At 43.3% G+C, this 19,638-nt stretch overlaps 1 protein-coding gene across 5 annotated transcripts in view; it reads left to right on the top strand.

Annotated features, from left to right (window-relative positions):
- The window catches only part of TANC1 (tetratricopeptide repeat, ankyrin repeat and coiled-coil containing 1), a 329,903-nt gene that overhangs the window by 205,407 nt on the left and 104,858 nt on the right, over positions 1 to 19,638 (top strand). For all 5 annotated transcript variants that reach the window (XM_077447640.1, XM_077447638.1, XM_077447637.1 and 2 more), the window contains one exon: positions 6,528 to 6,791. In XM_077447640.1, coding sequence (XP_077303766.1) covers positions 6,528 to 6,791 — 264 coding nt within the window. The remainder of the gene's footprint in view (positions 1 to 6,527; positions 6,792 to 19,638) is intronic.

Genomic DNA, 19,638 nt, shown 5'->3' with positions numbered 1-19,638 from the left:
AGCAGCAGCACAGGTAGCCAATCCATTGTGCTGCAGTGCTCATGTGTAAGAAGGAACATTCTGATTGGTGCGAGGACAGAGAGGAGATCATCAGTCTGCTGCTTCTCCTTTCATTGTCCAGTCACAGGGTGGGGAAGAGACAGGACCTGTAAGTGTTAAAGCGGTAGTAAACCACAGTTGCTGAAAAAGCCATTACAATTTTTTCCTGCAAGGCAATGTGATAATATGCTTGTATGCACCACATACTAGCACTTTATGCGAACGAAGGCCTCCTGCGCCACACTGTCACAGCTGAGATGGCTGACATTTTCCCCCAGTCTTCCTTCCAGGTTCGTGCCCTTCAGCTACGTGAGTGGCCAGGGGCGTGATGACATCACTGCATGTGCAGGAGCCACCGTTTACGGCATGGGCTCTGAAGGTCCGGCACTGTATGCCAGACCTTCAGATGTCACCAGCTGCATGCACACTGGATATCTTCTAAACGGTGCAGGTTTAGGCGATATTCACAGTAACTACAGGTAAGCCTTATTATAGGTTTACCTGTACGTATAAGTGGTGTAACAGTTTACTACAAATTTAAATGCAGCAGAGAAAAATTTTCAGCCAATCTTCAAGGTCTTCAGCCTTGCCAGATATGAATGTGTCGTGTTCATCACATTACTAAATGGACAGATTCTTTGTGATGTAAAACTCACATATACCATATTTATCGGTGTACAACACGCATCCCAATTTTAGGAGGGAAGTTTAAAGAAAGAAACTTACATTTTACACAAAAAACTTTGAAGAAAAATTAGGGTCACAGCTCATCAATGCACCCTGTTCACTGCCCATCTGCAGCCTCTTAATTACCCATCTGCAATGTATAAAATGACCAACAATGCAGCCTGTTCAGTGTCCATCTGCAGCCTGACCTTTCCCATCATTGCAGCCTTGCCAGTGTTGGATTATCTCCGCTGTCTCTGAGGGAAGAGGAGGAGCGAGCATCACTGCATTACACAGAGCCACGATCTCCTGTGTAACCGGCGCTCCATCACTCACAGCCACGCCTCCTGGCCCTGCTCATAGGATAGACAGAACAGTGGCCCAATACGGGGCCAGGAGGCGTGGCTCTGAGTGACTCAGCACCGGTTACACAGGGGAATGTGTCTCTATGTAATTCAGCAGCACTCGCTCCTCCTACCTCAGACAGCAGGGATCGGCGTATAAAACGCACCCACAAATTTTCCCTGATTTTAAGGGGAAAAATTTGCATGTTATACTCCGATAAATACGGTATATGTATTTTATGTGTGTGTGTTTAGCTGTTTGCCTGAAGTTCATCTTTACTGGTCTGAATAAGACTTTGATGACATTTAATTGAGATAAAAGGCGTCTCTGTTAATATGTTGCATTGGGGCCAGTTGGCCTTTAGTTACAGACAAGAGTGTCTATTTTATCCCAGGATCAGAGCTGTATATGGAATGTGCTGTGTCACTGTAGTATGTGTGTGAATTGTGTACATATACAATTACAAGGGTGTCTCGGTGGTAAACCATGCAATCTTAAACAGTTAATTGATCAGAGAGTACCAAGTTTCTGTTTAATTCCTGAGCCAATTATCACCTTACTGCCTCTTTTACGCATATCTTTAATTATCACTTCTAGTGTACTTATTAAAAAAGTTTCCGAAGACAAATCTCTGCTCTGGGGACCTCTGGGAGCATGGCTGAACACATTCCTTTAATTACATTTATGGCACCAGAAACTGACTTTTTCTTTCCTTCTTGACATTGGCTTATGGCGCAGAACATTTAAAGTGGCTGAACCATGTGTCAGTGCATGTTTGATTACTGTTGTGAGCCTGCAGTGCTTTAAGCTAGTTGCCCGTTTAAGAACAAAGTAGTGTTGTAAACCTATATGGAGATGCAAACCGGGGGTGGGGGGGGGGGTTGTAGCCTATCTGCTGGTTAAATCCATTTCAGATTTTGACACAGAGTTGAAATGGAGCACCGAGGATTATCTTTCCAGACTGACTAAGTTGAAGATTATGTTCTGGGATTTGTAGCTTGCAAGCAATAACTTTACCAACATGGAGTTAAAACCGCTGTGCTTACAATGTAGAAAACACGAGGAGTTGCAGAAGCAATGCGATTTTTAATGTTCCTGGGCAATGCAACAGCATAACTTGCATGTTTAAGCAAATGTTTGTTTTGCAATCTTGAAATATTGTTACTGTTTTATGTCGAATTACAAAGGTTAAAGGCAAGCATAAACCTAAATAATGAGCTCATAACTTTGGAAGGTTTTGCAATGTCTGGAATTTCCCGTCAAGTAAAGTACAAGGTTCCTCAGGTGGTCTTACACATAACACTTTGTATAGAACATAGAGCTGCCAGCCCAAGCTGAAAGAACAACTAGGGGGAGCTGTCATTTTGGATTTGTTTATGAAGACGCATGTTCCAGGACTGTCATTCTTGACTTGGTTTTGAAGACGCATGTTCCAGGACTGTCATTCTTGACTTGGTTTTGAAGACGCATGTTCCAGGACTATCATTCTTGACTTGGTTTTGAAGACGCATGTTCCAGGACTATCATTCTTGACTTGGTTTTGAAGACGCATGTTCCAGGACTATCATTCTTGACCTGGTTTTGAAGACGCATGTTCCAGGACTATCATTCTTGACTTGGTTTTGAAGACGCATGTTCCAGGACTATCATTCTTGACTTGGTTTTGAAGACGCATGTTCCAGGACTGTCGTTCTTTATTGGTCACTGGCCTAGAACAAGCATGTAGATATCGGGTAAATGAAGAAAAATAAAGGGTACAGTGCTATAACAAAACAAATCACTAAATAGGTGCAAAACCATGTGCATAAAAAATTTACATCAAATATTTCCAAATAAAACACCTAAAGTTCATAAATCCAAAGTGTTTTCAAACATGTTTGAATAAAGTTCACAAGGAAGAAGTGAAAGAAGAGCAAGTCCACCTTCTCAGTCTCTAGTGTGGAATGCCTTGTGTAAAGTCCTTGGCAACAATCTAAAAAATGGTGTACTGTGCACTCTTGCCAAAATTGCATTGCAGTTTCTTACCAGAAAAAAATCATCTCTGTGCTACAGATGGTCAAACAGCACTTACGGGGTCAAGGTCTCCCTTCGACCTGTCGGCTTCCTCCACCTGAGCCAATATAAAGTATACCACCAAAGTTGCTCAAAAGTACGACGTGAAGAGAATACTCTCATGGTGTAAAACTGTATACCGAATATTAATAAGAACAGCAGAATACACACATTAAAATAAGCAGAAAGCAGCTTCACAAACGTGTTTCTACTATATCGTTCCTACAAGCTTACTTAAACTCGGTCCCGACCATCAATCGAGGTCCGTGTGTTTGACGTCACATCCTAGGCGCCACCTTCCGTGTTTCGTCATAGACGTGATCTATGTGAATTTTATGTATCTGAATTTTTAGTGTTGGCAGCTTTTAGTAACTTGTTAAAGCTGAGCGCAGTGAATTCTATTTATCTTTTAGGATGTACATTTTAGATGTCCTAACATGACCTATGATAGCTTGCTGCAGGTGAGCGACTTGCCAAATGGGTAAGGAAATAGATTCAAATCCCAGAAAATGCACCTCTAAATGTTAGTCAACAGCATTAGATCACATTTTCATCTTGATAGGTTTCTTTGAAAGCCAAATGGAGGTGGGGCACTGGATACAAATCCTTGAAAATAGTTATTTGAGCCCAATGGCACAAGTTCACCAGCTCTCCATATAGCTGAGGTTCCCTGGGTATCAGATTCAACCAGCTTGAGAAGTCTATGTAAATTTGAGCCAGAAGGAGCACCAAAAACCAAGGAGAGCTCACAAATGTAGTTTATTAGTTGCACAAATGACAACAGGGTAACACAAGACAGCCAAAACTTTTCAGGGGCCAAAATCCTCCCGTCATCAGAAATTTTTACAGTATTACATTAGCTAATCGATTCCAAATTAAAAACCCAAATGTGTCAATCAGGAGGGCGAAAAATGAGTGAGTGACCTATGTTGTATGGAACGCTAGTGCAACATGATTATGCTGCGATGCCACTCAATACAGGCACTCTGTCATTCGTGTTTCTGATTGGTGCTCCTTCTTGCCTAACTTTACATAGGTTTCTTAAAAGGAGCTGTCTGGGCCATACATTTCGATCTATGAGTTTGTGTCCTGAGCCAGTACAGGCTGTATTCACCCAGTGTTTGCAGTATTTGGTGCCAAATTGGGGCCCTTTTTATTATCTGCCCTCACAGGATTGCAAAAACTCTTTGAAGATCTCTAGTATTTGTTGGTAGGAAATGTATGCAGATACTTCTCCAAACCTATAAAACACTGGCTGAATTACCCATTTCTTTGGTGAATTTTGTAAAGCCTTTTTGTACATTTGGGGAGAGGAGGGTAGGCTTAGACTCAGATTTTTACCTGTATACTGTGTCTCATTAAACAGATTTCCCCTCATTTCCTGTCAAGACAGAAATTGATGGCTCATCTCTCCAGGGGACACACAGCCAACACTCACTAAAATATGGTACAAAATTAGAACCTCTGTCATTTTAGTATTACTGTCTGAAATCTCCATATTTTGGTCATGGACAACCAAAAAAAGAAAAATCCCCAAAATATTTATTCTCACTAGATAAATCCAAAATGAAAAAATCTGTTTCGCATTCGTTTAGTATTTTTTATGCAGTTTTTTTTTTTTTTTGCATACTGTATACGTAGCTTTTCGTATTTAGGCTGATCACAAGACCTCTTCTCTTCTCTTGTTTCCCTTTCCCCCCTTTGCCCTTTCCCCCCTTTGCCCTTTCCCCCCTTTGCCCTTTCCCCCCCTTGTCCCCTTTCCCCCCTTTGTCCCCTTTCCCCCCTTTGTCCCCTTTCCCCCCTTTGTCCCCTTTCCCCCCTTTGTCCCCTTCCCCCATTTGTCCCCTTCCCCCCTTTCCCCCCTTTCCCCCCTTTCCCCCCTTTGCCCCCTTTGCCCCCTTTCCCCCTTTCCCCCCTTTGCCCCCTTTCCCCCCTTTCCCCCCTTTACTCCCTTTGCCCCCTTTCCCCCCTTTGCCCCCTTTCCCCCCTTTGCCCCCTTTCCCCCCTTTACTCCCTTTGCCCCCTTTCCCCCCTTTGCCCCCTTTCCCCCCTTTGCCCCCTTTGTCCCCTTCCCCCCCCCCGTTGCCCCTTTTCCCCCCCCCTATGCCCCTTTTCCCCCCCTATGCCCCTTTCCCCCCCCTATGCCCCTTTTCCCCCCCTACCCTCTTTTTTTCTTCCCTCCTTCCCTCTGTTTTTCTTCCCTCCTTCCCTCTGTTTTTCTTCCCTCCTTCCCTCTGTTTTTCTTCCCTCCTTCCCTCTTTTTTTCTTCCCTCCACTTTCCTGTGCAGTCCTCGCTGAAGCAGAGAATGGCACCATGCTGATGCCCTCCCAGTGGACTGGGTCTTGCGCCTTACATTTGCAATAGTCTTCCAGGTTGCATGACGCTATGCATCATCCAGCCCGGAAGAAACTTCTGGTCAAAACGTATACATAAAGCTACACTTGTAATGTCTCATAATACAGACATACCCCATTTTTAAGTACACAATGGGACCAGAGCATGTATGTAAAATGAAAATGTACTTAAAATGAAGCAAATACCTTTTTTCACTTCTGGGGTGTCGGGCTGTAGTGATGGGGGGTCGGGCTGTAGTGATGGGGGGTCGGGCTGTAGTGGGGGTGTCAGGGGCTTTGAGAGCTAGTTTACATACACTTGCAGGTATGTCCCTACTCGTGAGTGTACATAAAGTGAGTGTACATAAAGTGGGGTAGGCCTGTATCTATACTGCGTATATAGTGTAGTGTCTATGCAATTGAATGTAGGTCATTCATGTACACAGTATCATCATTTTTCACATTACACTCCAAGCTTTACGTTTCCTTTGCAAAGCCGTAGCCAGGACCTTTGTGTTGTAGTTCAGATGCTCATCATGTTTCAAAGGCCGTTTTGTACAAATAGTCTTCAGACTATAAAATCTTAACCCATTTGTCTTGTTTTGCAATGGACAAGTGTTGAGAAATGAGGGTGATTTGCAGATATGAAGCGCTGCGAGTGTCATCTGGATGTAAACACTCCTTTATATTCTGAACTTAAAGGCTTTGCCTCAGGGCTGCATCGGCAGTCCCATTTGTATCATGCATGTGCGTGTAAAAGCCGCAGCCTTAATTTTATTTATTTACATTCCTGTGATATGAGGCTGCTTGTATCACTGTGGAGGAGTGAGACCCAAATGAGTCTCTAAAGATTCTGCAAAGTAGAACTTAAATCTCCCTCTAGTGATGTCATCAGTCCAGGATTACAGGTGTGGTATCGCATTGCATCCCTGGATAAACGTTTACAGCCTGCATCCCAGAAAGGAGGCTCAGGACCAGTTGGCTGAACATTTTAGATGGCATGTGGGTTTTTTATCTTTCACGTGTGATTGGTTAGTTCAATGGGTCTCTAGTTTGCCTCTTTTTAGTAAAGTTTCTTTATCCCTTTTCAGCCACCATCACAAGTTCATCGGAGAATGACGACCGCAGTGGTTCCAGTTTAGAATGGAGTAAAGACGGCAGTCTTCGGACTGGAGGACATCAAGGCATGATGATTCACGAGAGGAGGATAGATAATTGCTCGCCCGTCGTCGAAGAAGAAACATGCAGCACGGCAGAGAATTTGCCAAAAAGCGACTCGTCTGCTGGAGAAGGCCCAGTTTCCTACATGCAGAACTCCAGCTCATTGATGATGCAACGACCCAACTCTGTGGCAGGTAAGAGATGAAATCTTGGAGGAACTGTTTGTGTTTCTGAGAAGTTTGGCAGAAGAAACCACAAACTGGATGAGCGGTGCATGTGGTTTATTTTGTTACTCTTTGTTTATTGGTTTAAAGTGAATGCATTTTGCTCCTTGTCAGAACAAATGGCGACTTTGGGGACGCCGTCTAGATTCAGTCTAAGCATCTGAATGGTGGCTTCACCCTGGTAATGGAGGAATGTGGCTTCTGTCTTTAGAATGGATGGGAAGAGAAAGGCAGAGAACCGGCCACGCACTGTTTTTTTGTTTTCTAAAGATACATTTAGAATAAAAAAATAAATCGTTTTTTTTACTTGAAAATAATGATGTTATGATGTTAAAATCCAATTAAATGTAAGTTAGAGAATGTTAGATATTGGGGTTTACACAGCATTGTCTATAAGGATAATCCCATCATTCAGGGTGGAAACCACTAGATTATGTACATGAAGCTGGCCCTACACAAGTAGAATTTTGTTTAAACTTTGATTTGAAATTCTGAAAAAAAATTCAAAATCAGAGAATTTAATCTTGCCGTTATTAAGTCAACTGTCATTCGAAAGCCCCTAAAATTTAGTTCAGACCTGCTTTTTGAATGAAATCCCCCCCATACCGGTTTCTTTTCTGCCTAGCACATGCACACTACTATATGTATGATTTCTTTGCAAAGGGAAATCACATTCATAGTTACATCTTTGTCATTCAGATATGAAATAAGAAACATTTTCCATCCTGCTTCTTTACATGTTCTCATCACTACAGTTGTAAACTATTATCGATTTGACATTAACCATTAGAAAATCAAGCAAATGTTTTGAAACTGCAAAATTTTACTGGTGTAGGTTCAGCTTAAAGGATAAGTTCACTTAAAAAAAAAAAAAAAAAGAAATGGCCATTTTTTGCAGGTAAAAAAAATGCGCATTTATAATTTTTTTATTTTATTTTTTAATGGGAGCCTGAACAGCATTGCACCAGCGATCAGCAGATCGTTTATACCATGCAGGTCTCTTATAGACTGTCAGTGAGACAATGAGCTACCACAGCACCCAAAAGTGCCATGGTAGTTTGAGAATGGTTATGGGTTAGAAAGCATGTAAAAAAAAAAAACCTATAGTCATGTAAAATTAGAGATGAACTCAAGGGAAAGCAAAAAAACATTTTAAATCGTTTCTAGGGGAACAAAAAAATAAATTTTATTTATCTGTTCTTCTGCTCTAGAAGGCTCCCTCTGTGCTGCAAGGCAGGTTCCAATAGTCTCTTCTCCCTTATGCTCTGGCGTTTTGCAGGTCCTGTGATATCATCAGGTCCAATGCAGGGGTCCATAGCACCGTAATACATGAAGATGCAGAGAATCGGTCCACAAAAGGAGTGTGGGGGTATAGAAGGAGCAATGGGCTGCTGAGGAAGTAGATGATTGGATACGTAAAACTGCTTTTCCCATCTCCTAGACCGCATAGAACGTTTAACCCTTGCAGTGGGGACAACTCCACTGCAAGGGAACATTTTTACATTTCTAGGAGTTGGGTTTTAAAATAAAGGCTCAGGGTTTTCTTTACATAACAAATGTTATACTTACAGTTGCACAAAGCGACCCTGAAACTTCTCTTCTGGGGTCCCCAGCTGGGCCCTCTGGGCTCCTCTTCTCTGTGCACCCTCAATAGGAAACTGCTTCCTATGAAGGTGTATTTGCAGGCTCGAGACGTCTATTGACACATACAGCTCGGCCTCTGCCTCACCCCCCCCCCCCCCCCACCCCCACTCTCAGCTCTCAGGATTTGACTGACAGCAGCAGAAACCAGTGGCTTACTCTGCCTCAGCAAAGCCTGTGAGAGCAAGGAGAGAGCCGCTACAGATGGGCACAGCGCTGGATCGTGGGAGAACTCTGGTAAGGATTTAGAGGATGAGGGGCAATATAACAACTGGGACATTTTTTACCTTCAACAGGGAAATACATCAAGTTAAAAAGTGTGAAAAAAAGTAGTATGTGGCGCTACCTATCCCAAATATATATTTTACAATAAACTGCAAAGTAACAAATAAACTAAATAAATTAATACGTGGAAAATATGACGTATATTTTGCACATATTCATTTATTTTGTTTGTTTTTTTCTAGTTTATTGTAAATTATATATTTGGGATAGGTAGCGCCACATACTACTTTTTCACATTTGTTTGATGGTGTAGAGATCACTATATATGTTGGCAGCTTCCCTTAGTATCTTTGTGCATTAGGGATTAATTAGGGACATTAGTTGGGGTTGTGCGCACTAGTACCCTTGTTTACATTAAGTTAAAAAATGTACTCAAAATATGTGCTTATTGTACCTATACTATACCTATACTCTGTAAAGAGACTCTGCCACCTCGCCCAGTCAGTGTCTACTTAAAGAGCGACACACACACACTCACTCACTCACTCACTCACACTTACACACTTACACACTTACACACACACACACACTTACACACACACACACTTACACACACACACACTTACACACACACACTTACACACACACACACACATACACACACACTTACACACACACACTTACACACACACTTACACACACACACTTACACACACACACTTACACACACACACTTACACACACACACTTACACACACACACTTACACACACACACTTACACACACACACTTACACACTTACACACACTTACACACACACACTTACACACTTACACACACTTACACACACACACTTACACACTTATATTCAGCTTGCCTATGCTCCCTTTTAATCCAGCCTCTATTGCAATCAGGGACCATACCCAGTGATTCCGAGTATGGAGGAGCATGTGACCTCCTTCCCAAGCAACAGTTCTTAGATATAGCAGCCGATTATTTGGCCTGAACACCGAGACAATGACATTACCGCTTCCCTTAGTAGCCATCAGCTGGCACTGGGGATTTTGATGCCGGTTGCGATGAAGACGTGAACAGCAAGGGAGTACCTGCAAGGTGAATATTAGTCTGGAGGGGCTAACAGTGTCACATTAAAATGTTAGTTCAACCTTTTACAGAAAAAATAAAAAGGTAAACTAACACCGTATACCCCTCGATCACAGCTGTACTTAACCACCATGGATGCCTAGCAGTCAGCTGGTCCAGCTGGTTTGAAATCCTTGCTCTTCCTCCTCTTAATCTGTGCAAGCTTCTGGGACAGATTAGAGTGATTTGCTGTGCAGGCGCTGACCAATATTAATTGCTCTGGTCCTTCCTGGAAGTGCAGCACAGGGAAGAGGCAGAAGAGCGTGAATTTCAAATCCCCGGATGGCTGGACCGGCTGTGGGGACACTGACAGCTGAGCATCTCCGGAGGTAGGTGCAGCCCGGAGGGATGGTGACAGTGTACACAGGGGTAGGCAACCAGTAGCCCTCCAGCTGTTGTGGAACTACATTCTCCATGAGGCATTGCAAGGCTGGCAGTTACAATTACTCCCAGAGGCATGATGGGACTTGTAGTTCTGCAACAATTGGAGGGCCCTAGGTTGCCTACCCCTGGTGTACGGTGTTCGTTCACCTTTTTATTTTTTCTGTAATGGTGGACTAACACTTTAAGACAAATCTGCATGGGTTCCAACGTAATAGAGCTCCTGGGGGTGCTAGCTGAGGCTCCCCCGAGCTCAGGCTTGGCCCATATCATGTGAGATGGTTTCACTGTACAGTGTGTGCGCTACACTCCTGTATATGGTTGTCTTTGCTATATTTTTAAATGTTGGTCCAAAGCGAGTTCCCATATTATCAATGCGATTTTTTTTCAGAAAGTTTTCCAGTGACCCCCTGGCTGAATATGAGATGACCTTCTTTTCCATGGAATCTCCATTCACAATGTCTGCATTCTGAACTGTAATGTCAGGCAGAAATGAGGAGGGCGACGGGGCAGCCTGAATTGTGCCGCTGCCCAGATTTGAATTTTAACGCTGTGATGTGGTTGCAAGCATTGCACACTTAGAATGCTTCTTACTAATTGTACCACATTCCTTCTGGATGAGCCGGCAAAACTGGGATCCAGTTTGTCTCTCTGGGGAGGGCAGGAGATGATGAGAACTGAGTAGGTGTGTGCCCGTCGTGTTTATTGTGTCAGCAAGTTAGACCGAGAAAACAAACAGAAAAGCTTGTCACTCCCGCTTTAAATGGCGTTTGTATAAAGGGAGGAGAGATGAGTGAGAGGTTCTGGCCCCGCAGTAGGGAAGTGATTTAAATGGCAGGTGTCTTTTCTCCACATTCCGAGTTGTATATCATCAGTTTATTCAGATGGGAAAAGGGTGGATTCATCAAACAAGTTTCTCAGATGCATTTCCTGCGAACAAACGCATTTAACAAAATGCTGTGTGCTTTATGGTCATAAAAGATATAGTGTTACTAAACCTGAACCCAGGACCCTGAATTCACTATATCTGGTCTCCTACAATACACAGAACATGGAAATGCAATTATTTTAGTAAATATACTGCTAAATACTTTTCTCATCAGCAGTATATAGCAGTCTTGTGACTTCTATCAGTGTCTGGTTAAAGCTTATAGGAGGACTTTTCATTCTCCTCTGACTGTCCTATGAGCCTGCAGGACCCCTGACCCTCTGTCTGTATAGTGCCGATTTGCTTTGTGCTTGATCACATGCACCCTCCCAAAGAAAAGAAAAAAAAATCTTTAACAATACACACCAAACTAAGCAGTGACTCCAAGGCTTTGTTCTATTAGGAGATAGATTGGGGACTGTGGAAGAGGGGAAGGATCGGAGAAGACAGGATCAAACAGCCTTTTTGCACAATGCAGAGGAATAACCCCTTAGGTTCCACAGTGAATTTAACAAGCATGCTTTACTGCATATACAGACTGATTTTACTATTGTGGGGTTAGTAACACTTTAAAGCCAAACACAAATAAATGCAGCTCCATATTCATCTTTTTTAATGCAAGAAGTGTAAGTTCTTGAATGTCGACCTAGTAACAACCTCTTGCAGTTCCTGAACAGCAGGGCTGTCAAAGAGGAGCTGCACCTAAAAAAAAATATTAAAAGCCAGCAGCTACTAATATTGCAGCTGCTGACTTTTAATAATATCACACTTGCCTGTCCCAGGTTCCAGCGATGTCGGCGGCAGATAACGAGCGATCGCTCGTCTCGCTGCAGCCACCGCCGCCATCCTCTGTCAGGGAATCGGGAAGTGAAGCATGAGGGCTTCACTGCCCGGTTCCCTACTGCGCATGCGCGAGTCGCGCTGCGCTTCTCTTATGGTCCCCCGCTGTGTCTCTGGGAACTGTGTGTTTCCCAGAACACAACGGGGGGGGGGGGCGGAGCGATGCGGGGGGTCTGCGGCGGTCTGGCCGGAAGTGGGTGCCGTTACCTGGATTATTCAGGTAACTGCACCCCCCTCCCCCCTGAAAGGTGCCGATTGTGGCACCGGAGGGGGGGAGGGATAATACTAGCGGAACTTCCCCTTTAGGGTGAAGAACCGCTTTAAGTATCGTTGCAACACTTGTGTCCTCGACAGTTGGGAGATCGATGCTTGTAACCCCCCACCACCACCACACTGATCATCCCTGACTGTCCAAGTATGGGGTCAAGCATCAGAGCATTTGCATAAGTGCAAGTACTCATGCCATTGCTCGGTATCGATATTGATACTAGTATCGGTGCAACGCTTGTGTCCTCAACATTTTGGTTGAGGACACAAGCAGATGTGACCATTCCATTCCTGGAAAGCCGGGATTGCTAACTGTTTTTTGAAACTGGTAAATCGACCGGTTAAGTTCCTCTTTTATGATTTACTGCTGTTCAGGGGTTCTGGGCTGCAGCAAAATGGCAGCCTCCAGCAAGAAGACACAGGAGCAATGCTGGAGGAACTTTACAGCACGCATTCATTTTGGTGGCATAATTAATAAGGTATGCATGTTCCTTGCTAAAGTACATTCTTTTTTTATCATGTTGTTATGGGTAAAGTTCCGCTTTAATGTATGGCTAGCCTTAGAAAGTGATGCAAACAGACAAGTGATGGCAAACAAAGTACTAAAAGTGTTATTTTTTATTTATAGAAACAGGATAGCGCAGTCATAAATGTAGGGGATTCATTTTGGCAGTGCGCCTTTCCCTGTGAAGGTGTTGATAGCTTCCAAGTTTAAAATAAGCAATGGGTTTCCTTTACTATAAACCAAGCATAGCTCCTTGTAAGCTTTGAAAATCACTGAACATAATCATTTAAAAACCATGAATTGGAGTGCTGCTTTCGATGCTCATGATAGTTGTGCTTCTTTAAAAACTGTAGCAATCTAGTAGAATGTATAGGGTGCAAATTCCTCCACTTACATACAGGTGTGTGATAAGCATTTGAGAAATGCCCTTAAGCCCTATCAGTCCTGGGAACCTTCTCTGTATGTAGGCTGATAAAATGAAGATGCTTCAAGTAGATAATGAAAATATGTGTAAATACTCAATGAAAGTTGAAGGAATTGTGAGGAGGAGAAAGTCTTGGTTTGCTAGCATAATTGTGCTCAACACCCCCCCAAACACACACACACACTTTTATTTTTAGTTTTGTATTTGAACCTTAAAGAATTCCTAAAACTATATATTTTTTTTATTCTTCTAGATTAGAGTAGGGAAGGGTGAAATAGGATTGTAAGCCCTCGCTTTATAAAACGACCCATTCAGTTTACAATACAAATGAAGGCCAAAACATTTATGTATAGATATATATTAAAACAATTCTAAATTCCTTAGGGGAGGAGAAACAGCAGCATACTGAGCTTCCCAATGAAAGGCTTTGCAGACGGGGGGGGGTGGGGGGATGTTAGGACAAGTCTGATCATTGGCGAAGAGCACACTGAGTTCCCAGCACAGCTCTACTCTCATGCCTAGTAAGGTCAGTTAATAGGAAAGCAGAGGGACTGGCAGGAGCACCAGGCATTTCACACAAAGGAAGCAATACAAAGAGAACAGGATACTTTCTCATACAAGTATAGGGTACAGCAGCCACATATCAGGAATATGAAGAGTTGGATTTACATACTCTTTATACCTCTCTCAGATTAGTGCCTTTGTGTCGGATCCACTGAACAACTGTGCATTTGTGGAAGTTTCGTCATCCATGCTTGTCTATATCAAAACAGCTGAGACATGGCACCTGGAAGAAATGGGAAAGAAGGTGCTGGCAAGGGACCTCGTGGGCATTAGACCTTTGAAACAATTGCGAGTACTGCAGACTTAAAATGGTTGTAAAGCCTAAACGTTTTTTACCTTAGTGCATTCCTTGCATTAAGGAAAAAAATGTTTAGGTGTCAGCATCCCCCCTCACCCCCCCTTTCTACTTACCTGAGCCTTCATTCGATCCAGCACTGTGCAAGTCTGCAGCTCTTCTCTCCCCTCACTTTCGGGTCTCGCTGGGGCAGCGGAAGCCATTGGCACCCAGTGATTAGATTAAATTAATCCCAATTAAAACCAGTGAGGCGGGGGGGGGGAGGTGGATGGGGCGCACACTGTCTGTGTCAATGGATGCAGCAGCGGGGCTCGGGTGCTTCCCATGAGGGCCTAGAGCACCGACGGGGGACCCAAAAAGAGGAGGTTTGGGGCAACTTAATTGCACAGAGCAGGTACGTATAGAGATGTTTTTTGTTTAAAAAAAGAACAGAATAATTACCTTTACAACCACTTTAAGTTATGCTTTAAAGTGGTTGTATACCTTCCATTTAAATAAAAATGTAAATAACAAACATGTATATACTTACCTGCTCTGTCCTCCTCTTCTTGGGTCCTCCATCGACACTCTAGGCCCCTCCTCTTTGGTGGATGCCCTCATGGAAAGACTCTTTCCATTGGGGGAACCTGTGTGTGCTCTCTCCCGATGCCTGCTGCTACATTCATTGAGACAGACAGCGGGACTCGGCCCAGCCACCTGCTCCCATGTCACACCATTTGATTAACAGCAGCAGGAGCCATTATCACGCTGCCCAAGGAGAGAGACAGCGGCGGGAGCCATTATCACGCTGCCCAAGGAGAGAGACAGCGGCGGGAGCCATTATCACGCTGCCCAAGGAGAAAGACAGCGGCGGGAGCCATTGTCACGCTGCCCAAGGAGAGAGACAGTGGCGGGAGCCATTGTCACGCTGCCCAAGGAGAGAGACAGCGGCGGGAGCCATTGTCACGCTGCCCAAGGAGAGAGACAGCGGCGGGAGCCATTGTCACGCTGCCCAAGGAGAGAGACAGCGGCGGGAGCCATTGTCACGCTGCCCAAGGAGAGAGACAGTGGCGGGAGCCATTGTCACGCTGCCCAAGGAGAGAGACAGCGGCGGGAGCCATTGTCACGCTGCCCAAGGAGAGAGACAGCGGCGGGAGCCATTATCACGCTGCCCAAGGAGAGAGATAGCGGTGGGAGCCACTGCTGTCATGCATGATGCTGGATGGGATCGGGCACAGGTACGAAAAAGGGGGATGTGGAGGGGAGCTGCAGCACAGAAGGTTTTCTATCTATCTCATCTCCCCCCAGCTCTAAGGATTGGGGGTAGATACCGACAGTCTTATGCTGTAGGTGGGGATACAGGGATGATTACGGGTACCAGTTTACTGGCTATGAATGGCCAGATTGTGTTTTTTTTTTTTTTTTTTTTTTTTTGTTTTAGATAGAAAGGGAAGGGTTAGATCCCATGTCAGATTTTTATTGCTAAATATAAATAATAGCTTGTTATAAAAAAAAAGAAAGAAAAAGCATTTGGGTATTTTACAGAAGTTTGATAAAAAAAGACCCCTTTCATCGAACGTCAGTAAACTGGATTGGAATGTTGGCTCGTTTCTACATTTGGTTTCATTTGACATCCCCTAAAACCCCACATTGCATCTCACATTTGTGTTAGCAGTGGATATGAAAGTGCTGTATAGACACAAGGAGGCCTGTGTGAATGAAGTCTTATGCCCCGTACACACGATCCGAAAATCGTACGGAAAATACCGCTTTCGAAGCGATCGTACGATAATCGGATCGTTAGTACAGAGCTTTCGAGAGCCGATTAGGACAGTACATCCGATATTATTCTATCGGACGTGCACGGAAATTTTTTTCGTACGATGCCAGATCGTACGATTTTCGTTTAATCAGTACAGCTATCGTTCGAAAATGCAATACAAATGCATTACAACACATGACAACACATGACATCACTTCCGAATTTTTTTTCTGTCGTGCAGGAATTTTCGTGACTTTAGTAAACTCATCAGATTCGATCTGAGATTAGCATGCAATAAAAAACGGACGATCATTCGTCCGATAATCTCATCGTGTGTATGGGGCATTAGTCTTTACCAGAATAGGAATAGAGGGGGGTCCTCCAGGGGAAGCACTTGTTCTGGCGATATCTTAATCATCGATACCCTTCTACTTAACTTCCTGTGGCTTCTTGAGAACAGTATGTGAAAAGAAATCTCTCAAGTGTCTAACAAAATACTACCAGAATATAACCGTTCTCTAATCTATTAAAAAGTTTGGGCCTTGGATACATGGACGTTCTAAGAATTGGTTGACGCCAGTAGCAGTGGGTTGCTGGTGATGTGCTTTTACCCCCCACCCCCAACCAGACTTTATTGAATTGACACAAAGTCAAATTTCATATAGTTCTATTCACTAGTCACCTCAGTAACTTATAAGCAATGCAAAGTCCTTTATGTTTGCATTGGCACTGCACTGGGAGAAGTTGACCGACATCCAAAATGCATCTACATTTCCTACTAAGCTTTGTTAAAATGGACCCAAACTGGTCTCCAAACATAAGGCATTTCATAGCAGATTCTCCACATCAGCACCGTTTGCTCTGTCCTATTACCTAAGTTGCTAATTATCAATTGTCAACAGCTCTGGGCTCTTTTCAGCTGCTGGTACCAGGCACAGCTGTCGAGGCGGCCATAGTCTCTGTCAATGGGTGGCATTCAGGCCGAGCCAGCCATTCGTGCTATCTCTGAACACAGTTTGTACCCTTTGACAAAGAGTATGGCTGTGTTTATGTATGGACAGCTGGAAGCAGCTTGGGATTGCTGACAGGTATAGACCCTCTTCTCAGCAGTTTAGGTTATAGTATACAAAGATAGTCGAGGGGTCTAAAAAAAAAAAAAAAAAGCTTAAGATCCTAACATGTATAGATTATGTAATATTGTCATCTATGTTACATTCTAATGTAAAGTTTGGCCCCATGCTTGTGCCAAGTATAACCTTCAAATGAAAACCTTTAAAGTGGTTGTAAACCTCAGACATGAAATATGAACAAAGCACATCCCTCTATAGTGCGTACTTGTCTCATTTAAGAGCACTAATGCCGCGTACACACGACCGGACTTTTCGAGGGACTAGGTCCGACAGACTTTCGACGGAGTTCTGACAGACTTGGCCACACACAATCACACCAAAGTCCGACGGATTCTAACGTGATGACGTACGACCAGACTAGAATAAGGAAGTTCATAGCCAGTAGCCAATAGCTGCCCTCGCTTCGGTTTTTGTCCGTCGGACTAGCATACACACGAGCGTATTTCTCGGTAGGAACTGGGTCCGGCGGCGTTCCGGTGGAAAAATTTGAAACATGTTCCATTTCTAAAGTCTGTCAGACTTTTGCAAATCAAAAGTCCGCTGCAGCCCACACACGATGGAATGGTCTGCCGGAATTGTTCCGTCGGACCTTTGATGTTGAAAAGTCCGGTCGTGTGTACGCGGCATAAGTGTCATTTCTGTCTGCTGCCTCCTTCCTCTGTAATCGACATGAATCACTACTGACAAGTTTTCCTGACACCAAGGGTAAAAGGGTGAGGGATGGCTATCTCCAGCACACGGCCTGTGATTGGCAGCCTCTGCTTTGTAGCTGTGTGAAGGGGGGGCGGGGGCAGCATACAGAATGTTTTCTACCTTCATGCATATGAAGAAGAGTGCCTCAATCTAGATAAATAAATAGAAATAGGGGTGGGTACCATCACCCGTGTACTTACAGTGATAAAGGTATGGGGGATGTCAGGAGCTACTCCAAAAAATGCCCCATGACAAAGAGAAAATGAATGGACTATCTCGGTACCCAAGGAATGGACAATTGAATATAAAAAATGTTTTATTGTAGAAAAACTTGATACACATTAATGCAAGCAATGTATAAAAATGTTTGCATACAATAGCAAGGTAATAATGACTTAAACAGTGGGAACCCCACAAGATAGTGGAGCCTCCGGAGATGTAGGTCCATAGTGTGATCCTCCACACGTTTCGCGAATTAATTAGCTTTTTCAGGAGGAATTGACCTTGTACATCTAGGGAGAAATACAGTCTTCTACTTAAATTGATCACAAAATATGAAAGGGAAGGGGGAAAATGATACTATTACAAATTAGGTACATCGATACTTGGAGTAAGTTTGTTACAGGCGAGCCTGGCTTACCGATGGAAACCCAAATCGGGGTCACGGGCGGCAATGTATGAGGCTAAAAAATTGAGAATGCATTCTTCCAGTGCCTCCCGTGTTAGCGGTGGGATTACCCAATTTTTTCGGTGCCTCATACATTGGTGCCCGTGACCCCGATTTGGGTTTCCATCGGTAAGCCAGGCTCGAAACCTGTAGAGGATCACACTTTGGATATACATCTCCAGACTTCACTATCTTGTGGGATTCCCACTGTTTAAATCTGTATTTTTTTTATATGTTTGTATTAATATGTATCAAGTTGTTTTTCTACAATAAAACATATTTTTTTATATTCAATTGTCCATTCCCTGGGTACCGATATAATACATTAATTTTCTCTTTGTGATGGGGCATTTTTTGGAGTAGCTCCTGACATCCCCCATACCTTTACCTTCCTGCATAGAATGCATACATTTAAAAAAAAAAAAAAACTTCAGGATTTACAATCACTTTCAGTTTCCTGAAGTTGGGCTTTAAAATGACTTGTCTTTCCTTTTATATGAATAGCCAGGCCTGCAGACCTCCCTTTTCCAGTGATGGGGGCATGTAGACAGATTGTCCTACCAAAACATTTAGAATTTGGGATTATTTAACACATGGAACATACTTTTAAGGCCATGTGTTTGTCTTTGTGAATTGGACTGGAGATCACAGGCTACTTTAGATCGTTGTCAGCTTGATGAATCGCTGTGAATTCTGCTCACTTCAAATAGACAAAATACCACCTACTTAATGCAATAATAAACATTGTACGTTCTTTAGACGGACGATAGAAATAGCATCACTTATGACACTCACGAGCATGAGAACCGTGGAGAAGTGATGAAAGATAATGGGTTTATCTCGAGATTGCAGACCACCCACTGCCAGAGGGTGACGGGGCCTGGGGCTCACCATGCATGGAGCAGTGTAACATGCTGGTATCTGTAGTCTAAAGGCTTTGCGTGTCCTTAGATCAGATTTTATAACGTTGATTATGTTCTTCATTTGGATCTAGAAGAATGGCAAACAAAATTCATACGACAGCAGTGGAGATATTTAATTTTCAACTTTTGACTTTTGTCGTTGGAGGCAATATTGGAAATTTGTAATAACCTATAGAAAAAGATTTTTAATCTTTAAGCTTATTTAATGCTCAAATCTAAAAAAATAAATATGTCATTGTCACCTATTATATTATTTATTAGACTTGGGAACTCCTTCCTGAAAAAATAATGTGAATGGTTCAGTTTTCTCTATCATGTGTGGGGGAAAAAAGATTCTGTAATATAAGCAAATTAAAATCTATGTTTTGAGATTTTTGTCATTGCTCGGGTTATCGGTACACATGGCATAAAGCTAAAAATGTCAGCCAGATTGTTAAATGCTCACTTGAA

This window comes from Lithobates pipiens, unplaced genomic scaffold (assembly GCF_037356315.1).
Source record: "Lithobates pipiens isolate NorthernLeopardFrog02 unplaced genomic scaffold, aLitPip1_a1.2 Scaffold_22, whole genome shotgun sequence".
NCBI classification, from domain to species: Eukaryota; Metazoa; Chordata; class Amphibia; order Anura; family Ranidae; genus Lithobates; species Lithobates pipiens.
This window is presented reverse-complemented; position numbering and strand designations above follow the sequence as displayed.